The sequence below is a fragment of the Diceros bicornis genome, chromosome 29, assembly GCF_020826845.1.
Source record: "Diceros bicornis minor isolate mBicDic1 chromosome 29, mDicBic1.mat.cur, whole genome shotgun sequence".
Taxonomy (NCBI): Eukaryota; Metazoa; Chordata; class Mammalia; order Perissodactyla; family Rhinocerotidae; genus Diceros; species Diceros bicornis.
Window position 1 is genome coordinate 21,120,592 of NC_080768.1, and position 23,008 is coordinate 21,143,599.

A 23,008-nucleotide genomic window follows, 5' to 3' on the forward strand; every position below is an offset into this window, starting at 1 on the left:
CTACCTCTACCTGCAAAGGAGGCTGGGAAATTGAGTGTTTGACTTCTCCAGTCTCTGTAGTGCATGCAGGTAAAAGTGGGGTTAGAGCCTTATGAGTATCTGCCACCCAGTAGGCAAAACGGTTATTTCTCAAAATATTGAGATATTGACTGCTTATAAATAAGAAAAGTAGGTAATTTAACAAGTTGAATCTCCCAACAGACCTTGTTGCTTTTTCTCTTTTACGATATGAATGTTTTTTGGTAATGATTACTTATTTTGTAATTACTTCAATTAAATACTTTCAAGTCATTCTGTTATTTGGACATATAGATTAATATTTGATTTAGATCTTTTAAATGAATTAACTTTCAGTTATAAAATAATACATTGAGAAAGAATGTTCTCAACTTTCAATGTGGCTTTTTTATATTTGAAATGTGTTAACAGAAGATTAATATTTTATTAGTATTGCATTTATGGTGGGTATTGTATTCATGCATTGTCAAGGTGATGAAAAATAGAATTCAATTTCTCTTGTTTCTCTCTCTCACTACAAAATATAGAAGCCAATAAAGCCATTTTAGAAAGCATCCATGAAAAAAATCATATATGTTAGAATTTGTAAAAAGTTAAAAGATTCAATCGTTTGTAGAATACAAGAGACATCAAAAGGACTGAATTGAAGAATAACAGATGAGAGATGTAGCTTCCAGAACCTGTTTGTTCTCTTACTGTGAATCCACATTCTTTTTTTTTTTTTTTTTTTGTGAGAAAGATCAGCCCTGAGCTAACATCCATGCCAATCCTCCTCTTTTTGCTGAGGAAGACCGGCCCTGAGCTAACATCTATTGCCAATCCTCCTCCCTTTTTTTTTCCCCCCCTTTCCTCCCCAAAGCCCCAGTAGATAGTTGTATGTCATAGTTGCACATCCGTCTAGTTGCTGTATGTGGGACGCCGCCTCAGCATGGCTAGACAAGCGGTGCGTCTGTGCGCGCCCAGGATCTGAACCCAGGCCACCGGTAGCAGAGCGCATGCACTTAACTGCTAAGCCGCGGGGCCGGCCCCCTGAATCCACATTCTTCTTGGCTTTCTTGAAAGCAGTCTTGAAGGTTTGCTGGCCTCTTGCCACATTGATGAGCATTTACTAAGGACTGGTATTGTGAATGGCATTATGCTAAAAACATTTTGTCGTAGATTGATACCAAGGTCCTGTAGCTATGGTGGTCTTACAGCTACAGCTTTGCTATGACCTTAAAATGTGCCGTTTCGCAGTTATGGCAGTCTGTTTAAGAAAGCAGTGAAATGTTAAATGAATTTTCACTCATAGTAGATAATATTTTTGATAAGGTTTTAAAAGTTAGATGTTGAGAGAGTACATCTTTTTTTTTTTTGTGAGGAAGATCGGCCCTGAGCTAACATCTGCCAATCCTCCTCATTTTTTTTTTTTTTTTTGCTGAGAAAGACTGGCCCTGGGCTAACATCTGTGCCCATCGTCCTCCACTCTTTATGGGACGCTGCCACAGCATGGCCTGACAAATTGGTGTCGGTGCGCGCCTGGGATCCAAACCTTCGAACCCCAGGCTGCCGCAGCAGAGTGCGCACACCCAACCGCTTGCACCACCCGGCCAGCCCCAAGAGAGTACATCTTAATCTCACAAGTTGCAGATAGCTAAAGTTTTACTGCACTAAGTTGCGTTTTAAGGTAGTATCTATCTTCACACACACGGAAAGGAAACCATACATTATAGTTTGGAGTTGGATTCAGGATGGAAAGTAGAGCAGTGTTTTTCATCAGGAGAAACTGGAAGAATGTGGCAAGCAATATATAGTAAATACTTATTTAATCAGAACAATTGAGATATTCCAGTTAATGGAGTTTTTGTTAGTAGCAAATCATCCTATAAATGAAATAATATAGATTGATACATTTTGTTAGCTCTAAAGCCTGTTATAGAGCTAAAAATAATGTTTTATTAATAGTTTATGCACATTACTTGTTTTCTTAGGTTAAAAAAATAACTGTTATGGTTTTAAATGTATCCAATACTTATCATTTTTCTGTATTTGGTTTAGGTGATACTTTGGGTTATTTTAGCACGTGAGAGTCCTTTTTTTTTTTTTTTTTTGGTGAGGAAGATTAGCTCTGAGCTAACATTTGTTACCAATCCTCCTCTTTTTGCTGAAGAAGATTGGCCCTGGGCTAACATCTTTGCCCATCTTCCTTTACTTTATATATGGGATGATGCCACGGCATCGCTTGATAAGCAGTGCATAGATCTGCGCCCAGGATCCAAACCTGCGAACCCCAGGCCGCCAAAGTGGAGCCTACAAACTTAACTGCTACGCAACCAGGCCAGCACCAAGGGTCCTTTTTATAACACCAGCACTTATATAGCTCTGGGGAAAATTAAAACTAATAGAGCTTTCTTTTGGGTGAGAGACTTGCCTTTTTCCTAATGTTCCCTGGCGACCTGAGTTTCAGGCACCTCTCTCTTAAATTGCTTTTCTTTAACTGGATGGCATTTTGAAAACGACATTCTCTATTTGTTTGTGTTATAAGAATTCCTAATGTTGAATGTTTTAATTGGCTGTTTTAATTTTTGTTTCTACTGTAAGATAGCCAATTATCTTTAATACACAATAAAGAGATTTTTGACCCACTTTGGTGCATTTTGGGGATTTTTTCCCCCAACTCAGGTGTTAAGTCTGCATGTGCCTTGATTCAGCCATGCTGCTTTGCTAGGGGCCCTGTCGGACAAAAAACACGTGGTTACAACATGGCTGCCACGGTTAGGGACACCATCTGTGGTTATGGAGCACTGAGCCACAGGACATGGCTTCATTGGCACAACGATGACATCACCTGAGCTGAAAAGTCACAGAAGAGGCAGCATTTAAAATTCTAAAATAGTAAATGCACATGAAGTAGGCCCTGCAAGAAAGGCCTTGTAGACTTTTTGTTCTTGTTTTGGAATCAGTTCCCAGTGGTGACAGAATGTTCTTCTTGGTACTCGCATCTTCCATGTGTTGAATTAAAAAGAACACCTTGTTGGTACACGGTCGTCATTACTGAAATAAAAATCACTGCTTGGTATAGCAGGCTTTGTGATGGCGAGCAGTTTTTTATGTACCTATTAAATTGGTTAAGTCAAAATGATAATTAAGACAAAAAAAAAGTCCACGTGAAGGCTAGTATTTAATATTTTAGGTAATTTGTTCAATAATAAAGGGGAAAAAAAAACAGGACCTAGTGCCTTCTATCTTGTGAAAAATCACCTCGCTCACGTCAGTGGGAACTTGGTGGATATACATTTTCTCTCTTGTGCTCTGAAAAAAGACCTATCCAATTTGTGCATATACAGTGTGAACGAGTATAACAAAAGATATTTGTTTCCTAATTTAAGTTAAAATAAAAATTCAGATTTTTCCCCTACTAAAATTCATATTCTTAATGGAATTTTTGTTTGTTGGATGATTAGAATAAAAATATTTTTATTCAGTATCTTCGGAACTTTTAATGTTTACAGGCCTAAAATTGTATTAATTGCAAATTTTTTCTTGTGTTCCATTTTCATAGTATGCTTTTTTCAGTCCTGAAACAAATCCATAAACTTAACATATTAAGGTGGACCTCTAGATTATTTACAAAGCCAACAAATTGAGGGAGGTAATACCATCTTAAAAATATTTCTGAATGTAGTGAATTTCTATTAACTTTTCTTTGTAGTTAGTAGTCCATTTTAAGAACATGAGAAATCTGCTTGTTTCCTGCCAGCTTCGTGGAAAATGTTCAAGGTCAAGTTTGGGTTGTTTTTTCAGGAAAAATTGTGTAAGCGTAATTATCCTGAAATAGGAGTTTTGAATACGAATATGCCTCCTGTTCTGTAATCTACTTTTAAAATTGAAAAAAAGTAAAACCCTTTTCCATATAATACAAGCCATTGCAACAAATTCTAACAATATAGTAATGTAAAATTTTAAATGCTTAGATGTCTTAAAGTCCACACCCTCCACCCCCCACACACACAAAAGAATTGGCTTTGTGGTTATAATTTTATTTATTTAGTTTTTCCCCCCAAAGCCCCAGTAGATAGTTGTATGTCATAGCTGCACATCCTTCTAGTTGCTCTACGTGGGACTCAGCCTAAGCATGGCCGGAGCAGCGGTGCGTTGGTGCGCGCCCGGGATCTGAACCCGGGCTGCCAGCAGCGGAGCGTGTGCACCCAACTGCTAAGCCCCAGGCCGGCCCAGCTTTGGGTAATTTTAAACGTCTAAACACTGTTTTGCTGAGCTTGAAATGTTCCATATTAAGTAAATGCCGTACCTACCTAGAAATAGAAAAATACTATATGTGGCTCCTAAATTATGATTACTGTCAACTCTTTTAGAATAAACAAATAATGAAAGGAACACTAAAAAGGTTTATATACATTTATACTAATAATTGGTGATATAGATAATTTTTTAGAATACCTTAGTAAGATTGTACAGATTACTGTGGGTTCACTGTTCAGTTGATACGACTAGAAAGTGTGTGTTAATCCTCTTGTGTTAGGGGCAGTATTCAGGACAATGGGAATAAGGAGCTAATGGCTCCTGAGGAAAAGGACATGGCAGATGATTAAATTTGGAAAGTGTTTTGGAGCAGGTGAGTTTAGAAGAGACTGTTCTTGGAGAATAAAGGGCAGGGTGTTAGAGAATGTCATGACACCTTCCGAACCTTGTCCCACATCAGACTCTTCCCCTCTCTCTGCCCTCGCTCTCATTCTCACATGCTCATCTACTCCTCTGTGTGTGATTTCCCAGCAGGAAACTTGTGACTTGTCCTGGATTTCCCTTGATCTGACTGGTCACCAAGTCTTCCTGTTCTGCCTCATAAACACACTCATGTTTTCCTGCCTGTTGTCGCTGCCACTGACCCAAGAGTTTCTCCTCCTGGGCCGCCCTCCTGACCTCCTGCTCACCCCCTTAGGTCTTCCTTCACAGTGCCTCCAGACCCTGCTCAGCCTCGTTCTGTGCCTCCTACAAGATGAAACCTTGTACAGCACACATGCCCTTGCCCGTGTTTATGCTTCCAGCCACTTCATCTTACTGTGACTTCAGGAGTCCTGACTTTGTTGTCGGCACTGGATACCGGGGCACCAGGGGCCTGCCATGCCTCTCTGCCTTTGTGTTGGCTGGCATTTTCTGCTTATCTTTCTGCCCAATGTGCAAATGTCCATCCAAACTCTGCCTCTAGAACACTCTCTTGACTGCCCCTGATCCAGGTGTTTCTCCACCAGTCCTCTCACTACAATGCGTACATAATCCTGTTATCTAATTATCAAGTCGTGTTGCCGTTGTTGCTTTGTTTTCATGGAATGTTCCAGGGTAAACACCCATCATCAAATGTTGAGGAAATGCTGACTGAGAGAACTTGTGTTAGAGATAGGTCTCCCTCCTAAGGGTTTTAGATGTGTAGGTTCAGATTAAGGCAGAAAGAAGGGAATCGGTTGTCTGTCCAGGCTGCTGGTAGAGATTTAGAGAACCCGCACCAGCCCGTGAGTTCATTACCTACATTTTATTACCATTAGTTTTCAATGTGGTATGTAGTAGAAAGCACCCAGCACCCAGTGACTGTCACCTTCACACACATGGGTGGACGTGTGAGAGTGGAGCAGGAAGAGGTCCACACTAGGGAGACATGACTCAGCAGAGGCCCTTGGTGTCTTCGTGCACCCCTGCACACCACCACCCTCTCCTCCATGCCTCCCCTGCCCCCTAAGATATCAGGGCAGGTCTACCGCCCCACAGCAAAGCCGTCACAATGGATTTTGACAAATACTTAGTGAGTGAATGAGTAGGTCAATAGGTATACAAAAAACTAGGCAACATTAGCTACTAAATGCTGAGTATAATTTTGTGTTTCATGGACGCCAAGGCAAACTCTCCTGGTAGGTCTTGTCTCTTACCTGATTTTAATATTCGGAAAGCCAGCAGATTCAGTAAATGGGTTATTTGGCCTTTGGATGGATATGTCCTCAGCAGCTAGTGGGTTAGTCCATGTCTTAATGGTTAAGTCAAGTCTTTCTCTCAAAAATTGTCTTCAGCCTTGACATGGGGGGGTCTATATGCCTGAGTGACTTGAGCCTGAAAAATGGAGCTCTTCTTCTTTACCCAACTACTTTCTTTAAGAAGATGTTAAATAAGTTTATTAGGCTAGTTTCAAATTTTATTAACTTGAGGTTTCTGAGTAGAAAGAACAAAGATAGCAAATGTCTTATCCAGTGGTTTTTCAAGGGAGCAAATGTCTTTGATTCAAGACTTTTGTTTTCCTGGTGGAGGTTTCAGTTTCATTCAAATGAATCCCAGGAAGGTCAGATCAGACATGATGGGGGTAGTTATCTTGTTGACAGGCATCTGAATCTATGTAGAAGTTAACATTTAATTTTAAGGTTTCTGATTAAATTAATTTTTTGAAATCAGAACATGTCCTGTTAATAAACAAAATATTTTATTCTTTTAAATACAGCTGCATTGGGCCGGCCCTGTGGCTTAGCGGTTAAGTGCGTGCGCTCCGCTGCTGGCGGCCTGGGTTCGATCCCGGGTGCGCACCGACGCACTGCTTCTCTGGCCATGCTAAGGCCGCGTCCCACATACAGCAACTAGAAGGATGTGTAGCTATGACATACAACTATCTACTGGGGCTTTGGGGGAAAAAATAAATAAATAAAAAAAATTATTTAAATACAGCTGCATTATCAAATGGTAACATGTTAATAAAGGGAAGACAAGGGCAAAGTTTGGTTCATGTTATGCTAATTTCATGTAAGTAATGAATCCTGTAGGATTTAGGGAAACTGTTGTTTTTCAGTATTATGAAGTACCCTATTTATGAACATTAGGGCTTTGAGCATCATTGGAGATTTTTGCATCATCTCTGATCTTCAGTTGAGCCAGGAGTGAGGAAGGAGGGAAGGACCCTCAAACTGGGTCATCGGCTACCATGCGGTACAATTTTGCCCTTAGGGAGCACAGTATATGGAGTGGAAGATTGAGGTCACTCCATGCTTTTCCAGCTCTAGGTAGAGGGCAGTCTGTTTGCTTTTTGCTCTTATGTTAAAATTTGAAGATATGAACTCTTAGAAGAATAATGTGTCAATGTTTTCTTTCCTCCTTGAATGCAGATGTATTCTGAGTATTCACATACAACAAAACCTGTGTTATTTGAATTCCTGTCTAGAGTCCCCAAGGAAGAAACATGGATTGACTGTTTTCTTGGTGTCTAAGTGTTAAATAAAGATTTAAGTGCTCAGAATTCATTTTAACCACCTTTAAAAAATAATATTACCTTTTAATTTTGAATAGGAAATATATGTATTTTGTGTGTGTCTGAGGAAGATCAGCCCTGAGCTAACATCCATGCCGATCCTCCTCTTTTTGCTGAGGAAGACTGGCCCTGGGCTAACATCCATGCCCATCTTCCTCCACTTTATATGGGACGCCGCCACAGCATGGCTTGACAAGCGGTGCGTCGGTGCGTGCCTGGGATCCGAACCTGGGCTGCCAGCAGCGGAGCTCACGCACTTAACCACTATGTTGAATAGGCAATATATTAACCTCATGCTTAAAACGTATAAAAAAAATGTGTTATAACTCTTTCTATCTGTCTGGTTCCTAGTCCCTTCTCTGAAAAGCTAAACGTTGTTAGTACTTTTATATGTATTACGTGATCATTTTGTTATGCGTTCGTAAGCAAAAAAGAAAATATGCTCGTATATTCCTATCATCTTTATACAATAGGGCATATTATCTACATTGCTCTTTACTCTGCTTTTTTCATTTACCACAGAGAGCTTCCTACTTCTATCTTAGAGCTCTGGTATTCTACTATATAAATGTACCATAAATTTATTTAACCAGTCCTTTACTTATAGACATTTTTTTTTCCTGCAAAAAACAAGTTTTTCCTTGCAAACAAGTTTGCAATGAAAATCCTTCTATAGATGTCATTTTACACCCCTCTAGAATTCATAATAGGATAAATTCTTGCTTACCAGCTATGAATTCAACGGTTTGTGTTGGGTGTGTTAGAGAAGGCTTATCACAAAGCTTCTATGTTCTTAAACATCAATTTGAGCTTATGACATTATGCAGACAGACATGACCAGAATCATATTTTAAATATTTGAACGAGATTCTCAGTGGGTAGCATTGAAAACTGCATCATGATGTGCAGATCTGACGATTTCTGTCACTACCTGAGGCAGAGCAGTGTTTGTGTTCTGGGCGTGATGTTTGGGTTTTCATGGCTGGACACTTAGGAGCTGATGCTAGCATGTGGGATGCCCCTCCTCTTGTTATTCCAGTTCTCTGGCCTTAAGAAAGCCTGAGAGAAAAAGAAGCTGGTGCATGGAGACCTTGGGTTTTACTGAAGCAGTTGCTTTCCCTCCCCTACTTCTCTCGTTAGGGGGAGTTAACACCCTAACACTTAATTGCCATTGGAGGTGAAACAGCACAAATGAAAAAGCAGCTGAGAACTAGGAGCCTTGCACAACTGGAATGCATCAAACTTGGGCGGTTGATGCTTTCCAGGGTGTATCTTAGCAAAAACTACTTAAGTTCATTCTAGGGTGATCTTAGCAGCATTCTTAATAGAGCATTGGGTCCTAGGGAATTTTCTAAACTTTCAAAGAATATATACGCCCTGACACAGTTAACAGTTCCAGAATATGGCGAATAGGACTTTTATCAGCACAAATGCCATTTTGTTACCAAAAGCTAAAGCAACCAAAATATAATAAAGGAAATGTATAGATGCTTAGTCTCACTTGTGGACCTAAGCCACCTGAATTCTCAGCAACAAACCAGGGAATAGTTGCTACTGTTGCACTCACATATCTGAAACAATTAAGAGTTTGTCTCAGGGGCTGGGGGATGGAGGAAATGGGTGAAGGGGCTCAAAAGATACAAACTTCCAGTTATAAAATAAATTAGTCCTGGGGATATAATGTACAGCACGGTGACTATGGTTAACAATACTGTATTACGTATTTGAAAGGTGCTAAGAGAGGAGATCTTAAAAGTTCTCATCACAAGAAAAAAAACTTTATAACTGGGTGGTGACAGATGTTAACTAGACTTATTGTGGTGATCATTTCGCAATACAAATATCGAATCATTATATTGCATACCTGAAGCTAATATAATGTTATATGTCAGTTATACCTCAATAATAAAAAAAAAGTTACATTTCAGATGGTGGAAAAAAAGAAAAAATAAAAAGTTTGCCTCAGGAATTTGAAGCCACTGTGGCATAAGAAAAGCCTTTAACAAAATTTATCAAATTAAAATAAAAGCTAGTAAAAAATAAAAATGGTTTCAGAGGCCTAATAAATAAATAAAGAGACAGCAACTCCAACTCTTAACTGTTTAAACACTTTAAGGAAAAGTATTGACAGATTCTTAACAGATGTAAATATTTTATTTTAAAACCTACTTTATGTCCATTGAGAAAACACTAGAGTTAATCTCCTTAAGTCAAGAGAAAAATAAGATCTCCTTATCTTTAAAATGTTAGAAATGGAATTAACCATTCAATAAGAAAAACAGATATAAAGGAAGATATATTGTATACATATAATCAAGGAATTTAGACAAACAATATTACTAGCAAACACTTTCAGTAGAATTTTAAGGTAAATTAGAAAAATCTTGGTAATACAGTGAAAAAAATTTAGTTTACAAAGAAAACATACATTTACAAACATAAATACTTAGTTATTGCTTGACTTTGGTATAAGAGATCGTTTGAGGGAAAATATGAAATTTAGTACTATAAAAGGAGTACCTGTATTCTGAACCTGTGTGAAAAACAGTGTTTAATAAGTTAATTTAGATTTATTTCCTTATGAAATAACTTATTAGAACCTGACCAGTTTAATACTAAAATTCATCTGAAAGACTAAGTAGTCAAGAATCTTAAAGACTGTTTTCTCCGAAAATGTTAATGTAAAAGATTCACCTCTCAGGTTTTGTAAATAATTATAACCTAACAGTTTTAAAACTCTGATATTATATTAAATAATAAAATTGATTAGCCTGGAAATTCTAGAAAGACAATCAAACATTGTTAAGGATTCAAGAAACGATGAAGTGATGTATCAATAAATAAATGAATATATCAATAAGTATTGGTAGGACAGGTAACAATAATATCAGCCAGGAGAATGAACTTATGTCTACATATGGTGTAGTAAATTCTAGATGGTCAAAGAGTTAAAAGATGTTTTGCTGTTCTGTTTATTTGTATAAAATTATATAAAACACTTAAAACATAGATGTTTATATGTACATTTATTGAAATGAAGAGTTATCAGCTAGTGGGCTTGGACGTATTATTTGGTTAAGATTATTGCATAAATGTTTATTTTCAGTTATGTAATATATTATGTCTCCACCCCATTTCTACTTTCCAAAATGGATGGGAACAGTAGAGACTTGGCTCGAGAGGCCTGGGTTCTGACTTGGAGTCCGTCCCATAGAAGCTGTCTACGCGTGGGCAAGGCCCTCCGCATCCTTGAGCCTCACCTTCCCTGTTGAGGGTTATTGGGAGGATCAAAGAGAGGGACAGTGAAAACATTATGAACAATAAAACACTCTATAGTTATTATATGTTATATGACAATATAATTTCTAAGAACATTTTAGGAAATGACAAAATAAAAATACTAATCTCAGATATTTTGACAAATTGTAAAATATTTAGATTATTTGTCATTAATATGTGACTCTGTAAAGTCGTTCTCCCTTCGCGACTTTACTATTGTGACTATAAACTTGGTTACCTTCTCTCTCTGCTTTGGAAGTGGCCATTTATTGCTAAATAACTCTTAATCATGACTAGTAAAGACTATTGGATAAATACTTTCTCCTTCTCTTTAAGTATTTTTAAAATACAATAGATATTTTAGTCATTTTAGAACTGAGAATTATCAAGTATTAATACAAATAGAAGTTGTTTGACCGTGGAAAGCAACCACAGAAAATGAGAGCCTTTTCTCCGTTTTTTTACTTAAAGAATATATCAAGTATATTTTACCATTGGTTCTTGGAACATGAATGCTAAGGTTTCTTTGTTTATTTTCCTTCAAGAAATCACCGTAGTTTTCCTCCTCCTGAAAAATTAGAGAAAATAATTACTATTTATAAAATTGCCTGAGGTTTGTTGGTTACCACAGAATGTGGATGCCACAGGGAATGCGTGTGAGAATAAGGAAACTTATCTTAGTTTTTTCAGATTTAGATTTGTTTTGATTATTTGGCCTGCTTATTTCAAGAAGCTAAGCAGCTTGTTTCCTGTTTTTCCAATTCTGTTTGATATTTAAAGTGACTGAGACATCTGGAATGGTTCCAAAACTGAACGGATTTTCATTTAAAATAAAATTGAGTGGGCCGGCCCCGTGGCTTGGTGGTTAAGTGCGCGCACTCCGCTGCTGGTGGCCCGGGTTCGGCTCCCGGGCGCGCACCGACGCAGCGCTTCTCCGGCCATGCTGAGGCCGTGTCCCACATACAGCAACTAGAAGGATGTGCAACTACGACATACAACTATCTACTGGGGCTTTGGGGAAAAAGAAAGAAAGAAAGAAAAAATTATTAAAAAAATAAATAAAATAAAATAAAATTGAGTAATTCACAGAAGGTGAATAGTCAGTCACTTAGCATGGCATCTTACTTGGATCTAGAGTATGTATTAGCCTGTGCTTTAAAAAAAATATTTAAGCTGTTACTACTACTTGAAGGGGGGAAAAACAACAAAGGTTGTGTTTGATAGAAAACGGAATAGTATAGTCAGGAATCTAATACTCTTAGCAATGAACTTCATGATAAGGAGCAAAATGTGTGTAGATTTTCAATGTACACGATGATTTATTAGAGATTAGGAAATGACTCATCTGCAGTATAAATCTTTGTAACGACCAGGCCATCAGCAGGGAAAGAATGGGGAGTTTGTAGAAAATGTGTAGGAGGAGGGAAAGCCATTTAAAATCCAATCATTTGTGTTTTTCTCTCAGCATATGTGATCAGAATACAGTCGGAGTACTTGTCAAGAGGAGTTTCTGTACCATCTGTACCTAGAAAATTAGAAACTATGAAATCAACATTATTTTGCACACGGTTTTCATCTTCTGGTGTTGCTAAACCTGTTGGTTTCACGTACATAATTCTCTGCCCCACGTAAATCTTCTAAAGTCAGAATTAAAGCCATTGTCTGTGTTTATGAATTCCAAACATCAAACTATTTGACTAATTCCTGTTCTCATCCATATGTGTTCCTTATGTAAACAGAACTTAAATGCATTTCTGTGGCTTGTCTAGTTGTTTTTGAACCCAGATGGTAGTGATTATAAAAATTAAAATCACATATTTTACTACCTATGTTAATTCCTTTTGCAGTTGAAAAGGGCAGGCAAAAGAATCCCAGAAGTTTATGTATCCAGACACAGACGTCTCCAGATGTGCTGTCCTCTGAGAAAACACTTGAGTTGGCTCGGTATAAAACAAAATGTGAAAACCAAAGTGGGTTTATTCTGCAGCTCAGGCAGCTTCTTTCCTGTGGTAATACCAAGTTTGAAGCATTAACAGTTGTGATTCAGCACCTACTGTCTGAGGTAAGGATGTGTATCCTCTGAACGGTCTTCTCACTGAGGTGGGGGACGGGGTGGGGGGAGTGGCGGGCAATGCTCATGCTCTTGTCTTGTGAATATCTTTACGTTAATGATTGGCAAGATCGAATAGAATTCATCTAATAAGCTTTTGTCAGCTCACTTGATACCTGAGTCACTCTCTGGAAATTTGGGATTGAAACATTTCTTAGTACTTCCTTTTCCCCTCTAGAGTCTCTTAGACCAACGACAAAGAAAAGATAATTGCCTGTTATACCTCTATACACCTCTAGACTATATTAGCATTAATGTTTTCAAACTTAATTTTTGTCTGTGTGCAGCTTTCTGCATCACACTTAGTTTAATGCTTTGGAAAATTAGGTTGATGATATTTATGAGTTATTTATGGGTCAAAGAAATTTCTGAGGTAAATCCCAGTATCGGTCTGGGGACTCTCTAGAAAAGTTTGTGGTACAACAAACTTAAAACAGATTTTCTTTGCTTACTTACTCTTCGCTGATATTCTACAAGGATATTCATTCAGGAGCTGGTTAAAACTCATTGAGAGAACGGAGTTTCTATGAACATGTGCTACTGGCATAGCAACGGAAACTGCAGTTATCTATGGGGAAACAGGAGTGAGAATATAACTTGAGCTCTTTAGATATTTTTTAATCATGGTTTTAAAGATGGGCATACATGACATCTCAAGAAGAAAACTATTCAGTTTACTTGTTCTGAAGTTCAGTTCAATCCAACAAACCTGTATATTCATTCCCTGCAGAGGCTACTGTGATGGGATTGCTGTCTGGGGTGGGGGATACAGAGGTGAATGAGACTGGGTCTGTGCCTTGGATGAGCTACCAAGCTGGTAGACAGTTTAGATCGATATTTGATGAACATTTTATAGCTTTGTCCAAATATGTTTTTCTGGAGAGGAAGACGGAGACATTTACCTAGTTTTTTAATTACAGTACTATACAGTATTTTTGTTTAATACATAAGGAAGGAATTTGAGAGTTGGTTTATATAACCAAGTAAGCTAAATTGGAAGCCATGTAATATCAGATGTAGGGAACAACTAGTTTATCTATTTAGTTTTACTATATCTGGCCTAACAACCCCATGTTCAACTCTTTTCTCTCCTTTTTCTCCCACATGAACTCAATCATCAAGTCCTGTGAATTCTCCTCCCACAGTATTTTTCCCCTTTGTCCCCTCTTTTCCATTCCTACTGATGCCAATCTTGTTCAGACCCTGGATAACTGTCCACTAGATGATGATAATAACTTCTTAACCAGTCTTCAGGCTTGCAGTGTCTCCCCTATAATCCATCCAAGCACTGCTAACAGATTCATCTTTCCAAAGCCTTCCACTCAGATTAAAACCTTCTGTGTTTCTCCATTTTCTTTTTTCTTTCTTTTTTTCTTTTTTTTGTTGAGGAAGATTCACCCTGAACTAACATCCACTGCCAATCTTCCTCGATTTTTTTTTTTCGCTTGAGGAAGATTAGCCCTGAGCTAACATCTGTGCCAGTCTTCCTCTACTTTATATGTGGGACACCGCCACAGTCTGGCTGGTGAGTAGAGTGGGTCTGCGTCTGGGATCTGAACCCGAGAACCTGGGCCGCTGAAGCGGAACGTGCAGAACTTTAATGACTCGGCCACAGGGATAGGCCCTGTGGTTCTCCATTTTCTATAGCTGATCTGTCCACTTGGGTAGCCACTAGCCTTATGAAGCTTCTGAGCGCTGGAAGTGTAGTCAGCTTATTAGAGAGAGTCAGTGAGTGTAAAATACACGTGGACTTTGAAGACAATATGAAAAAAGGATATAAAATATCTCCATAATTTTTCTATTGTCTATATGTTGAAATAATATTTTGGATATACTGGGTAAAATAAAATATTAAAATTGAATCTTTTAAACCTTTTAAAAATGTAGCCACTAGGAAATTAAAATTACATACATGCGTCATAATATATTTCTTTTGGATGACTCTGGTACATAACTTGGAATATAAGACTCTCTATAATTTGGCGCCAAATGCCCTCTTTAACCTTACCCTCGGTGCCTGTATGTTCCAGCTATATGATGAGGGAGGCAGAGGAGAAGCAAGACGGATTTAACATTTGTCGAATATATACTAAGTACCAGACATTCTTACTTTATTAAGTCTTCTCCAAAATCACAAGTTGGAATTTACAAATGAGAAAATTGAGGCATAGAGCTGTTAAGTGACTTGACTCTCATCAGACAGCTAGTAAGACGAGAACCCAGGTCTAGGACACTATGAACTCAAAATCCCCTATAAACTTCCTGTACTTTTTTATCCTTTGTTCAAATACTATTAGTGGGCTACTGCCTTTCTCCCTAATACCTACTTGTTCAGATCTTTCTTATAGTAGCATCACATCACTACCTGCATTTAATTTATGTGGATTTATTATACAAACAACCAAAGTAAAATATGCAAATTAAATAGATCAGGCAGTCCTGCTTTCCATGCTCCCTCAGTGAGCAAAGGCCCAAGAGTGCATGTGAGATGAAAGACAGGAGTCTTTGCTTCAGCTGTATTCCCAGTCCCTAAATATCTCGTGTGGCACGAACCTTCCACACTCCATGTGATCCTAGCATTTAAAGATACTTCCCTCCCATACAACCTGGCCCCTAAACACAAGCCAAATGCTTGATCAGGTGCTCAATTGGAGAAAGACTAGATTCAACGCTAGAGGAAAAACCTCACGGGATTGAACATTCTGAGAGATGCTTTATCAGTCCACAGCAGGGCAAACTCTTAATGAGTTTCAGGGATACTTTTACTGTATGTGAATTTCATCTTACGCTTAAGTTAGGTCCTAATGCCCAGGTAATTGTGACTCCACTGAATTTCTAAAAATTCAGCTCAAAAACTCCCTCTTTTATAAAGACTTCCCTGTTCTTCTAGCTCTATGTTCTATCTACCCTCTGGATTCTAGGAGCACTTATATTTCTCTGTCACCCTCTACCTTACAGGTAACCATTTAGTGCTTGTTCTTGCTTTTTAAGCAAAACTCAGAGCAGAATCTGTGTCTAGTTCTTTCTTAGGAAACCACCCCAGCAGCTATGGCAGTGCCTCATACACAGTAGACACAGAGTGTATATCTGGACGACCAAATGGATGAATAGAGAGAATGGTATCCCAGATGTAAGATGATATAAAGATATAAAGTCTTTATGTAAATGTTCTTTGCTCCTTTCCAGCTCTTTGTAATCAATCAGCAAATATTTACCGGTCGCCTAATGTGTACAGGGCACTGTGATAAAACAGTTGGAAAGGAAAGACATAACCAGGGAAAAAGTTAAACAATTTCTTAAACAATTTTTTTGTTAACACTTTGGTTCTCTCATACCTATTACAGAAGTGATTGTTTGATAGATAGATATGTAGATTGATCTATATATACATATATATCTTGTTATTGCTGACTTTTTCTAAATGGTTTTGGAGCATTAGATTATGGGTAAAAATGGTTGATTATAGGTAATCCTGGATCCATCACTTAACCTTTTCTTGCAAGTCTATTTAATAACTACAACTTTTCCGCTTTAGTGGCAGACGTAATTCATTACATGGCAGAAGTTCTAATAAATGTCTCATGAATCTAGAAACTAATACCACACTTTCTATTTCTCTAGTGTTAGTTTTAGTTTGTTCTAATTCTTGATGTATCTTTGCATAGTTGTACAGTATTCTGTACAGACAGCCAAAGTGAAGGACAGTGTTGATGGTAGTAATCCCAATTTCCTCATAAAAGGGCCTATGGGTGAGTTTCTAGGTAAGCCTGAACAGGACCCAGGTCACCCCCAACCTCTGACTAAATATTCACTGTTCCTCCAATTCTGTTTTTGCAAGTGGAATCTAACCTAAAGTAGCACCTTAACAAAGATGAATTTTGAATGGCACTTCAGGCTACTATAAGTGAAAATGTTTCAGAAGAAAAAAGTGGACATGATTCATTGTATGGGTAGAGGGGAGGTCAGAGAGAGCACACATCTGAGCCCTCTGACGTGGCTCTTTCTGCAAAATCCCCTGTGCTGTTTATGCTCTTCAGCTGTTAGCAAATTCAGGCCCACTGATGGGACGACAGCCAGAGACTAAGTGCCTGCATCCTGGGGACTCCTAATTAAATTATGGTGAATCTGTTTTTTTCTTGGAGCACTTCATATATTTAATGCATGAGTATAAAAGCATTTTTCTATCTAGATTCCCACCTCCCCTTTTTTTTTTCACATTATATGGAATTCTGCTTGTTACAACACAAGGAGAATTAAATAAAGTTGTTATCTGAACTATAAAGAGCTTATCCTCTAACACAGAAACACTGATAAAGGAGCAGCTAAATAAAAAGAAACAGGCAATCGGTATCTAAGTGACAAAAACACATTTTATCATCTACAGATAAAGGGTAAGTATCTTAAAGGGCTAGCTACCAGGGAGAGTCAGGCAGAAACTAACACTTAGTATGTGTCTGTTAGGATATGGGCACTGGTCGGCATTTCACATGAGATCATATTTAAAGCCCTTGGTTTTTGCATTATTCTGTACTGCTTCCCCTCAGATGAGGTCATCTGCCTTGAGTGATGACCAGAGAATTGGGCCTGGATGTTTTAGTCCTGTCTAGGTCCCAAGCTTCTTGAAGGCAGAAACCATGTCTTAAATTTCTTTCATATTTTTCCCAGTGTCTGGAATGGTGCTTGGTTAACTGGTACAGAGTAATAACTTGCCAACCAATTCAGAAGGATAGATGTCCTGTCTAGACATTTGGGGGAAGGGGATGGTGTGTATGATTGACATTTAGCATTCCCTGAAGGTTGATATAATAGGTCAGTAAAGAAGACCAGGCATTCTAGATTGTGGAGGTGGGACATGACATGGCGAGCATGACAGAAAAGGAGTCAGGATGATTGAGGTTCATGGAACTAGGGTGAAGTTTATTTTTTTATGCACTCAATGGAAGAGGCTTTTTGAGCAAGGGCGTATATATGTACAAAGAATATGGAATAATAACCTAGCAGCCCTCTGCAAGGTCATGTGCAGGGATGCTTTCGATAGTCCAGGAATGGGTAGGTGAGGATCAGGACCAGGGTGGAGGTAGCACTAATAGAAAAAATGTGATGAATTCAAGACCCGTTAGGAAGGAAGAACTGACTTTGGCACAACCCATTTAGATCAAGAAGAGTCAAAGATGACCTCACGGTTTTCCTGTCACTGTTACTGGGATTGGCAGAGGTTGGAAGACATCGATGGCTTCTGGACACTGAGGACAGGAAGGTTGAGTATAGTAGAGTTGGGAGAAATGTCCACATGCGTCCTGAAATTGCTTGTCCTAAAAATCCCTTTAAGAAGCAAAAAGATCACTTAGTATATATTTTTGATAGGAAGCAAAAGTTTTGCAAAATTAATCCTGGAAATTATATACCAACTAACTTATGGAAATTTGGAAAGCGATTTAACTTCTTGCCAGCTTTTCCTTCTATTAGCAACTTAGCTACCATGGGAAAGAGTGAATTTTAAGCAAGCTGACTGATGTGTTACAGGATAACTTGTAGGTATCTAGTAAAGCTATCTTTTGGTTTCCTTGCCACTTGAGTAACAAAACTTGCTGATCCTTACTTGAACTGGACTACTAAGCAAACAAAATTAAGACTTAAATTTATGAACTTAAGAGAAGTATATATTATATGTATTTTTATTTGACTTTTCCAATTTTATCTGGGTTGATTTTTCTCAAACTTTAATTTCTACATTAGAAAACCCATTATTTGTTCATTTTAAAAACCTGTATTCACGGATTTGTAATTTTGGAACAACTTAATCCTGCCTTTTAAAGATCAAGCATTTAGAATATCATTAAGGCCAAAATGTACTCAAAGTGTTTCTTAAATTCTAGTCACTATTAGCTGTCTATATGACAGTGCCAGTGTGTTGTTAACTTCCTTAGCTCTTTAGTGAGAGAACACTACAAAGTAAAAAGTAAAAGCTATAAAATATATCTGATCTCCAACTCTCAAATCAGCATGTCACACTCTTTCTTAAAACACCAGTGGACTGTGTTCTAAGCTTTCAAATTAAATTTTGTGGGGAAACACCATTGATTTTATAATGTTATTTTAAATTCTAAGTCCCAACATGCATACTTGATTGTTCTTCACCTAGTTCATAAGCTCATTTAATCTACAGGTTTTGGAGTACAAGTTTCCCTTTTCTATTAGTAAATGTGATAATTTAATGACCTCAATTAGAGAAGGGAATAAAAAAGGCTCACAAACCTAAAAATAACTCCATTATCCATGCAGAGAAGGTCAGTTTTTCTTTCCACTGTACTAGCTGATATTTAAGTAAGTGGCCATCGATCAGTCTAACGTCTGGCTCTCGTTTTTCATAAATGAAGGGCTGTGGCTTTAAGTAATCGCAGGCTGCCTGTGCCAAAGGCAGAAGCTGCCGCATCAGCTTCTGTGAGGAGAGAGGCGTCGGAGGCATACGGTAACCTGCAGGACGTGAAGTAAGGCTAACCGAGGACCAATGGCGCTCCTCCTGATAGAGCTTTGAATGTAGACAGACCTGACTGGTGGGTGGCGTGGCCACCTGTGCACTTCTTGGACAGTGCGGGGGTGGGGGTAGTTGGAGACAGAAGCTGGAAAATGGGCTGCTCCAGCAGCAAAATGTGCCTCTATTCTCCATGTGCAGCAACAAGGGTAATTAGTATTTGTTTATAGCGCTTTTCTGGAAGAATGTCAGGGACTAAGGCAGAGGTTGTCTGGAATTAGGGGGAAATGCTTTGAATGACAAGCAACTCTTGCCTGCAAAGGCCAGTCCCATGATCTCTGCAATACCGTGATCAAGATGCGGCGGGAGCTCCTCTTGGCTGATCCTAGTGAGGGCATTTTCAGAGAGCTTTGAATTCTGCCTTTTCCTTACTTACACCCTGGTGGTAAGGAATCTGCCTTTTCAGAAACTGTATCTAATTACTGTGTTTGTGTAAGTGTGTGGTTATGTGTGATTGCTATGAGTTGCTGGTAACTTGGAAATTGCTCTTTTCTTGCAAGAAGGGTAATTGCTTTTTTAATACTGAAACAGCTGCCTGGTTTTCTCTGATTCATTTCTCTAACATCTACTTAGAATTATCACTGATCCAAAATATAATACTCCTTAGAAAATAATGTGTAGCTGAGTAAAATTAATTTAATCTTGTCTTTAAAGGATGGGTTTTATTTTTTGTTTTTTTTTTTTGCCATAGCTTTGTAACACTACAACTTTGAGTCTTCCTTTTAGAAGTAAAAGATTGGCCTTGTCACAAAACTTTATTTGCAAATATAGGACAAAGTACATATGAGTGCATATGTTTAGGACATTAAATATTTATCTTAAACTGATTAGGCCTTTATTGCCCTTGGAGGAGGAGAATGCATTACATCTTAAGTACAGTATGCATTAGCTGAAAGATTCTGTGGATCAGCAATGAAGCATGGCTCAAAGTAAATATTTTTAAATGGGCCATTCAGTACCTCAAATGAGAGTTTCACAAGGACCTGAGAAAATACAGATTTTTGAAACGTGAATTTCCTTAACAACTAAGGGACATCTGTGTTTTTTAACAACACAAACTGTTAGCCTAAATGATTCATATCTTGGCTTCTCAATTGATTCTGAGGCTCGTGTTCTTGGTGATAACAAATGTGTGCCTTATTGAAAGGGACCCTCTTGAAAACATGAGTAACTTGATGTGTGTTTTCCGCAGCGGGAGGAAGCACTGAAACAACACAAAACCCTATCTCAAGAACTTGTTAACCTCCGGGGAGAGCTAGGTAAGAGCTTTTTTTTGTTAAGTTTTACGGGACGAGGGGAGAAGGGGAAAATTTGGTTTTCCTATCTGAATTGTGGCTGGAGTTGCATGCTGGCAGTTGTTCGCTGTCCTGCTCTGCTATCTGTGCAAACACTTACTATCGACCTTGCTTTTGAATCTTGGCAGCTTGACCTCAAGTTCACAGAATTCCTGGCACTGCACTGACTAAGCCTAGCAGAGTTTCTGATGACCAAAACATTTCTCTTCCTGAAGAGAGGGACAGAATGACTTCTGTAATTGTGTGGATTCCTGTCAAATAATTCCATCATAATTTTTTCTGAACCACTTTTCATATTAAAGAATGGTGAGAAAATTCCCTCTCTGATAACAGTAATTATATTACACTTCCTTGGGGTGGTTTGTGAGCAGTGAGTATGAAGTTACAAGGATGCTGTGTATAGGAGTAGCCTGTCTGAAGAAGGCACACTCTGTGCTAATCTTACAGTTTGGGGCTGCTGGTGAATAAGGACCCACTTCCACAGGAAGCCGTGTGACTCGCGTGTCTCTAGCACTCACCACTCAGCACTGCTGTTCCCAGGCAAAACTCTAGTTCTTATCTCTCCTGGAAGAGTCCTCAGGATTCATGCAACAGAGACGGTACTCCTCTTCCTACCTCAGCTACGGTGTTGGAGGGAACTGACTGCCTTGGGGTCCCCCCCATCTGCTGTGGGCACCTCAACCCTAGAGAATCAGCCTCCTGCTCCAGCTTCAGCCAGGTCTGGAGTTGTTCACTGAAAGGCTGACTTCCTTGCCCTTTGCAGTGTTCTATGTATGCTAACAGTCTCCACTTAAAGTGTGTGTAGATATGTGTAGAAATAATGCAAAGGCAGCAGCCAGAGGCAAAAATTGTGTTCATCTAGTTCTAGGAGACACTGCTCATTTTTCTTTGGACAAGACCAGAGTTTAAGCGTTGGCAATATAATTTGCTGATCTTGAACACTCATAAGTTTTTTTCCCCATGGCAAAGATCAGGTGGCGGTGACTTCTCTCTCCATTCCTCTTCTCTTTTCATCTCCCATTGGGAGGCAGTGCCAAACTCCTGGGTGACCCTCCAGATTCTTAATCCCTAGCCGGGACGTCATTTTCTCCTGACCTTGTTTTAGGCTGTGGCAATGAAGAACTCTTTATGGAAAAGTAATTTTAAGACAGATGGAACTTCAGGACACCAAAGACTTGAGAGTTTTAGGAAAGCAGTTGAAGGAAACCATGGCTGAGAAACGGCCCAGCTCTCAGAGACTTCTAAGGCTTTCTGCTGTGTCACTTCACTTGACTGCTGCCCTTTTGATTACCCAAATGACCAACTTAATTTGCTTTTGTCTGTGCCTTAAATAATGGAATGGATATAGAGTTAGATGATCAGGAAAGAGGTCTTCTTTGTGTGTTTCAGAGTTCATTATAACCCAGTGGAGGTGGAGATGAGCCTACCTGGGGGTTCACATTTCAGACTCTACCCAAGACGAGGCAGAGACACCAATGGAACACTGGTCTCATTCACTCTGCCTGAATGAGGGATCCTCTTTTTACCTTTCAGTGGATAGCACAATTAGGTGATTTAAGTTGGGACACGAGTTCTTAGCTCCTCCAGGTAGTCACGTAGCCTGACAGGAAGTAGCTGTAACAGTTTGTATTCACTCTCACCTTTCCATCTGTGATAAGGAGAGTGTGCCCTGGTGTGCTTTTACTGCTGCTATCAGAGCGTCAGGATGCACTGGTTGGCCTGTCCATATCATTCGGTGACCCGAGGTTAGACCCTTAGGGAATGTGTCATTATTGCTGTTGAATAGGGTGGAATTTCTCTACTAACAGCATAAAGCATTTTGGGAAGGGTTTTGGTTCTGTAAGGGAAAGAAGAGAAGCTTTCAAATAGTTCTTCTGATGAAACTCCAAGAATGCTCTCAAAGCTGCCAGTTTGCTTGTTTGTCACATGAGCTGAGATGGAAAAAAATAAGTTTACATAGCAAAGTTTAAAACTCGGTTTTAAAATTTGAGGCAGTGGTACACAGTGGTTAGACTGTGTTGTCGCACTATCCAGGTTCAACTCTTTGGTAGCTGGGTGACCTAGGGCAAGCCACATTACATGTCTTCTGTCCCAATTTCATTCTCTGTAAAATGGCAGTAATAATTGTCTGCCTCAAGGGTGGTCATGAGGTATTAATGAGGTAAGACATTGTAAAGCGTCTAGCACCAAGTGTTAACTACTGTTAAAGAGTATTAAGATGCGTGCAGTTTACAACTGTGTGTAACAGTTGTAAATGTAATAACTGTAACACTTGTACATGTAAGGATTACATGAGATAACATGAGGTATTACATGAAGTAACACACTGTAAAGCGTCTAGCACCAAGTGTTAAATAGTATTAAGATACATGCAGTTTACAGCTGTGTAGTAACCACATTTGCTGTTTTGTAAGGGCATAGACTATACTGCAGAAAGGAATTGTGATTAGACTAACTATTATTGGAAATCCCTTGGGACAGGCTGTTTTTCTCTTCAGACT

At 38.8% G+C, this 23,008-nt stretch overlaps 1 protein-coding gene across 5 annotated transcripts in view; it reads left to right on the forward strand.

The window, feature by feature from the left end:
• MTUS1 (microtubule associated scaffold protein 1) overlaps positions 1–23,008 on the forward strand; it is a 142,701-nt gene that overhangs the window by 97,419 nt on the left and 22,274 nt on the right. For 4 of the 5 annotated variants that reach the window (XM_058525073.1, XM_058525071.1, XM_058525072.1 and 1 more), the window contains 2 exons: positions 12,418–12,632; positions 20,405–20,471. In XM_058525073.1, the coding sequence (XP_058381056.1) occupies positions 12,418–12,632; positions 20,405–20,471 (282 nt within the window). Of the gene's footprint in view, positions 1–12,417; positions 12,633–19,269; positions 19,362–20,404; positions 20,472–23,008 lie in introns of those variants that run through there. The other variant, XM_058525075.1, reaches the window with a different exon arrangement.